Raw genomic sequence first — 6,227 nt, 5'->3', positions numbered from 1 at the left:
TGTTAATGTTTTTACTTGTACTTCGTCTTGACTGATAACGCGATGACATGTAAACGTTCGAAATTGTCCTTTCAAAGGCGGGAAGATAGCTCTTCTAGCCACCACTGCTGTGTTCCGCAATGCACAGTGTCTGCAACATGCAATTCTTCAGTTAGTTTTTTTACTTTTCCCAAAGACATTGAATTACATAAACGGTGGGTGATTAAAATCCGACGAGTTACAACAAACACACGAGTCTGCAGCCGACACTTTCAAAGTGAAGCCGTGATAGAGCCTCCGACTCCAGCTGGGCGCAGACGTCTAAAGAAGGGAGCTGTTCCAGTGCTTTTTCAATGGAACAATTTCAGTCTGCCAGCCCCACGGCCCGGAGTTTGGGAAAGGACCGAGCGTCCCAATACAGAAACCACGCACGATCCATCCGTGGAATTGGACTATCCTCCTGACCATGACTACTGTGACAGTAGTGAACCTGCTGTGCTGGATATGTCTCTTAACCGCATTGAAGAACTTGATGAAGAGATCGCAAGACTCCGAAGCCTAGTAGAGGAGATATCTATCAGCAACAAGTTCTGCTTGGAGCGGTTTGCTGGATCAGATGATGACATAAGGTTCTTCACAAGGTAAATTAAAATGTCCACTGTGTATTTTTGTCACATTCTGGGTTTTGTTTCTTGTTCCTGGTTCTCGTCTTGTCATGTGATTCCCTGTTTGTCATGTGATCCTGCCTTGTGTCTTGTCATTGGTTTATCGTCTGATATTATTCACAGGTGTCCCTTGTCTTGTCGTTAGTCTTGTGTATTTAAGCCCTCATGTTTGCCCTGTGTCTTTGTCTATTATTGAATGTTTCTAGTTGTGTTTGTGCCTTGTCCAGGTTCTTGTTTTGAGTTACCAGTTTACAGTCTTTATGTTTGATTTTGTTTATTGTTATTAAAGTTGCATTTGGGTCCGCTCCATCTTGCCTCCAGAGGATTCATTCGTTACAGAATACTAGACCCAAAACATGGACCCAGTAACTAAACTCTGCTCCATCTTCCAGGATGGCCGCCCCATAGAGGACTATGTGGGTGAGTTTGTGGCTTGTTGCCACCGGGCCCCGCTGGACGACAGGGAACTCCAAGATTGTTTTTGGATGGGACTGGATCAGGACGTGAGTCTTTATTTGCCTGAGGTTGACCCCAGATGGACTCTCGCTCAATACATAGATTTTGTTTTGCTATTTTGTGGGTCTCCCTTCACAGTGGGCGAAGCTGAGCCCGCTCTTCCTGTCAGCCCTGTCAAGCCCGGTAAACCAGAGCCCCGTAACCTCCCTGGATTAGATGCTGGGATCATCTGGCCCTGAGCCCGCAAGCTGGTGACAAATAGCGCCGATCTGTCGTCTAAAATGTTCGACCCAGCCCTTATGTCTGTCAGGGGGGCCTTCAAGTATGCTACTCCAGCCGAGCCAGAGGTTCACGTCACGTCTGCCGATCCAGAGACTGTTCACATCACGTCTGCCGATCCAAAGACTGTTCACGTCACGTCTGCCGATCCAGAGACTGTTCACGTCACGTCTGCCGATCCAGAGACTGTTCACGTCACGTCTGCCGATCCAGAGACTGTTCACATCACGTCTGCCGATCCAGAGACTGTTCACGTCACGTCTGCCGATCCAGAGACTGTTCGCGCCAGTCCAGCCGAGCCTGACACTGAGAGCGTCATGCCCGCCAAGCCTGAGACTGAGAGCGTCATGCCCCTCGAGCCAGAGCCAAAGCTCTCTTCACCGCTGGTCCCGCCCAGCTCAAAGCCCTCTTCGCTGCTGGTTCTGCCCAGCTCAACGCCCTCTTCACTGCTGGTTCTGCCCAGCTCAAAGCCCTCGTCACCGCTGGTGCTGTCCAGTCCAGACCCGTCCTCGCTGCTGGTCTCGTCTAGTCCTGACCCGCCTTCACCGCCTGTCTTATCCAGCCCTGACACGCCTTCGCCGCTGGACTCCTCCTACCCGGAGCCTAAGGCTGTTAACCTCCCCAAGAAAATTTGGGGGGGGGGGGGGGGGGGGGGGGCAATAAGTCCTCTGGGGGGACCGTAGAGGCCCTGCCGACATGGTTCCCCGTGCTGCCTGGTCCTTCTGGGACACCGCTTCAGCCTGCTCCTCCATGGCCGCCCGAAGGGTCTTCACCGCCGTGGCCGCCCGAAGGGTCGTCTCCGCCGTGGCCGCCCGAAGGGTCGTCTCCGCCGTGGCCGCCCGAAGGGTCGTCTCCGCCGTGGCCGCCCGAAGGGTCGTCTCCGCCGTGGCCGCCCGAAGGGTCTTCACCGCCGTGGCCGCCCGCACTGCCTGCTCCGCCCTGGTCGCCCGCACTGCCTGCTTCGCCCTGGTCGCCCGCACTGCCTGCTCCGCCCTGGTCGCCCGCACTGCCTGCTCCGCCCTGGTCGCCCGCACTGCCTGGTCGCCCGCACTGCCTGCTCCGCCCTGGTCGCCCGCACTGCCTGCTCCGCCCTGGTCGCCCGCACTGCCTGCTCCGCCCTGGTCGCCCGCACTGCCTGCTCCGCCCTGGTCGCCCGCACTGCCTGCTCCGCCCTGGTCGCCCGCACTGCCTGCTCCGCCCTGGTCGCCCGCAATGCCTGCTCCGCCCTGGTCGCCCGCACTGCCTGCTCCGCCCTGGTCCCCTGCACTGCCTGCTCCGCCCTGGTCGCCTGCACTGCCTGCTCCGCCCTGGTCGCCTGCACTGCCTGATCCGCCCTGGTCGCCTGCACAGCCTGATCTGCCCTGGCGTCCCGCCCTGCTGCAGTCTTCAGGCCCTCTGCCGTCCCACAGGCCTGACCCTCCATCCCGCCCGTCGGTCCACCTCCGCTCCACCACCCTCCTGAACTATTGTTTTGTTTTGATGGGCGTCAGGAGCCGCCCATAGAGGGGGGGCTATGTCACATTCTGGGTTTTATTTCTTGTTCCTGGTTCTCGTCTTGTCATGTGATTCCCTGTTTGTCATGTGATCCTGCCTTGTGTCTTGTCATTGGTTTATCGTCTGATTATTATTCACAGGTGTCCCTTGTCTTGTCGTTAGTCTTGTGTATTTAAGCCCTCATGTTTGCCCTGTGTCTTTGTCTAGTATTGAATGTTTCTAGTTGTGTTTGTGCCTTGTCCAGGTTCTTGTTTTGAGTTACCAGTTTACAGTCTTTATGTTTGATTTTGTTTATTGTTATTAAAGTTGCATTTGGGTCCGCTCCATCTTGCCTCCAGAGGATTCATTCGTTACAAATATAGACGTTTTAGAGCTTTCAACATTGATTAGTATTATTGAGCCTATCTGTTTAAATGTTGCATGTTTGATGTGTGTTGTTGTAAGCAACTGGAAACCTTGAATTTCCCTCGTGATGAGAAAAGTATCTATCTAAAACTATCTAGATCTATCTACTAGTGCATTGGATTTTACAAATACTGAGAAGAGCAGTAAGCAAAAGGAGTGACGTGTGTGGTCCAGTTTCTGTTTTCCTAAATGTTCCAGGATGTTTACAGTAACTGTCAATACGGATGCTAACATGCTTGCAATTTAATGTTGTGTATGGGCACTTAAAGGGATAATTCACTTTGAAATAAAATTTTGGTATGTTTTAGCTTACCTCAAGGGCATCCAAGATGTAGGTGTCTTTTTTTCCGCAGTAGTTTCAATTTTGATATTTTTAGGTCAAACCGTTCTTGTCTGTCAGTCATATAATGCAGGTCTATGGTCACGGTCTCAAAGAGCAAGCACAGAGTCCAAATTAAAACAATTCCCCGTCGTCCAAATTAAACAATTCCCCATCGTAAGTACACATTGATGGCCTAAGACACGAAACAAGCGGTTTGTGTGAGAAAACGAACAGTATTTATATCGTTTTTATCTCTTGTACACAGCCACGTCCAAGTGATCTGAGGGCGTGGACGGGTATAGATATATACACTAGATGTCGCCTTGGCTACGGTTTCGTTCCAATGAACTGCCATAGCCAAGGCGACTTCTATTGTATATATCTATACCCGTCCACGCCCTCAGATCACTTGGACGTGGCTGTGTACAAGAGGTAAAAACGATATAAATACTGTTCGTTTTCTCACACAAACCGCTCGTTTCGTGTCTTGGGCCATCAATGTGTACTTACGATGGGGAATTGTTTAATTTGGACGATGGGGAATTGTTTTAATTTGGACTCTGTGCTTGCTCTTTGAGACCGTGACCATAGACCTGCATTATATGACTGACAGACAAGAACGGTTTGACCTAAAAATATCAAAATTGAAACTACTGCGGAAAAAAAGACACCTACATCTTGGATGCCCTTGAGGTAAGCTAAAACATACCAAAATTTAATTTCAAAGTGAACTATCCCTTTAATGTAATGTACTGAAATGTAACACCTATGTCCCACAGGTTTGCAAGTCACGCCCACCTGATGGCCTTTTGGAAGCAGATAGAACCAGCCACCTGCAAGATGGTACGGGTGACAAGAGCACGAAGTGTAGCGAAGAATGATGAGGTCCCTCACACTGGCAGTGCAACGGTGAATATATTTTACAGTTGTTCTTACAAAGCAAGATATATTGCATAATCTTATCAAATCCTTACATCTAATTTTTTCTCTTTTCAGATTCTTCAACCCATTGACAAATTTTTTCTCTTTATGAATTACTTGTCATTGGGTCTGATGCAGAAGGATCTTGCCCACAGATTCAAAATCCACCAGTCAACTGTAAGCCGCATCATAAATACATGGGCTAACTTCCTGTATACTGTACTAGGGGCTGTGGGTATTTGGCTGGATGAGGAGAATGTAAAATCTCACATGCCAGAGGTTTTTCAGGGTTACTCTGACACACAAATTATTTTGGATTGTACCGAAATACGTTGCCAAACACCAAGTTCTCTTCTCCTCCAGAGTGAGGTGTTCTCCAACTATAAATCACACTGTACATTTAAAGGATTAATTGGGATGGCCCCTCATGGCGCAGTAACCTTTGTATCATCTCTCTATGAAGGTTCCATCAGCGATAAAGAGATTCTGAAGCAGTCTGGCATTGTGCCTCTCTTAAACCCATCTATGGCCATAATGGTTGACAAGGGTTTCCTCGTAGAAGACTGTGTGCCCTGCAAAGTCCACATACCTACCTTTCTGTGTAATAGAGCACAACTCTCTGAGCCAGAGGTCAGGAAGACACAATCTATTGCCAGACTGAGAGTCCATGTTGAGCAGCTCATTCGCAGGGTTAAGGAACAAACTATTCGGCACAGAAATCCCTCTTTCATTGACGGGCAGCATTAATCAACTTTACACAGTCGCATGTCTTTTGGTCAACTATCAAAATGGGCCCTTGGTTAAAGCCTGGGCAACCAATGGCTAGTGTTGGCAGCACAACGTCATTTATAAGTGGTAAGTTAATGATGAACTAATAATTTACAAAACATTCATAAATGATTAGCAAATGATATACTAACATTTTATGTATGTTTTGTAAATTCCGTTACAAGTCATTTACAAAACATAAAATGTTAGTATATCACTTGCTAATCATTTATGAATGTTTTGTAAATTATTAGTTCATCATTAACTAACCACTTATAAATGACTTACAACTGAGCGTTATTATAAAGTGTTACCAATTAAATCCATGTTTTGATTTTACAATTTACTATTTATTGTACAAAACTTATTTTTACTTATTTTACATTTATTTTTATTTTACAATTACAATTTATTTTACAATTTGATATGTTACAATTTGTATATGTGACAGTGACGATTAATATTACAATGTTGTAAATAAGACAGTTGACAAAATAAACTTTACAATGATTGTACAATAATACAAAAATTCATGTGTCTGTTCAGTTACTTTTCATAGAGAGGTATTTGGGCACGTATGTGTTAAAGAAAAACAAATCACATCTCTCTTTCAGGGAGCTTAATACAGTGCTGTCTCGGTAAATGCGCTGCACGAAAATGTCATCGTGGGCACAAACAACAAAATCACACCATTCTATGCCTGTGATGAGTAACTGTCCCTGGACTTGCCAATAATAACAATGGCTCTCCTTCAATTTGTGTAGGCCATGGTCAAATCTCAGGAACTTGCAGTCTATATAGCTGGCTACATTTGGGCATTTCATTTCAACCAGACCAAATGATGGTCGCTCAAGTGGGTCATATACCAGCCCATCAGGCGATGCACCCAGCCAAGGTGCATCCGGGTGCACGACTAGCCCACACTTGGTCAGGTTGAG

At 47.4% G+C, this 6,227-nt stretch overlaps 1 protein-coding gene across 1 annotated transcript; it reads left to right on the top strand.

The window, feature by feature from the left end:
• Positions 1-483: 483 nt before the first annotated feature.
• Positions 484-5,417, top strand: LOC309488836 (uncharacterized protein; the record flags this gene model as incomplete). The annotated part of the gene is made up of 3 exons (XM_082157252.1): positions 484-620; positions 4,380-4,509; positions 4,597-5,417. The coding sequence occupies 3 exons, from the start codon at positions 484-486 to the stop codon at positions 5,266-5,268; spliced, it is 939 nt and encodes a 312-aa protein (XP_082013378.1). The 3' UTR covers positions 5,269-5,417.
• Positions 5,418-6,227: the final 810 nt, after the last annotated feature.

The sequence above is a fragment of the Leuciscus leuciscus genome (assembly GCF_965113295.1).
Source record: "Leuciscus leuciscus genome assembly, chromosome: 24".
Taxonomy (NCBI): Eukaryota; Metazoa; Chordata; class Actinopteri; order Cypriniformes; family Leuciscidae; genus Leuciscus; species Leuciscus leuciscus.
Note: the sequence above shows the minus strand (reverse complement) of the source record. Positions and strands in the feature narration are given on the sequence as shown.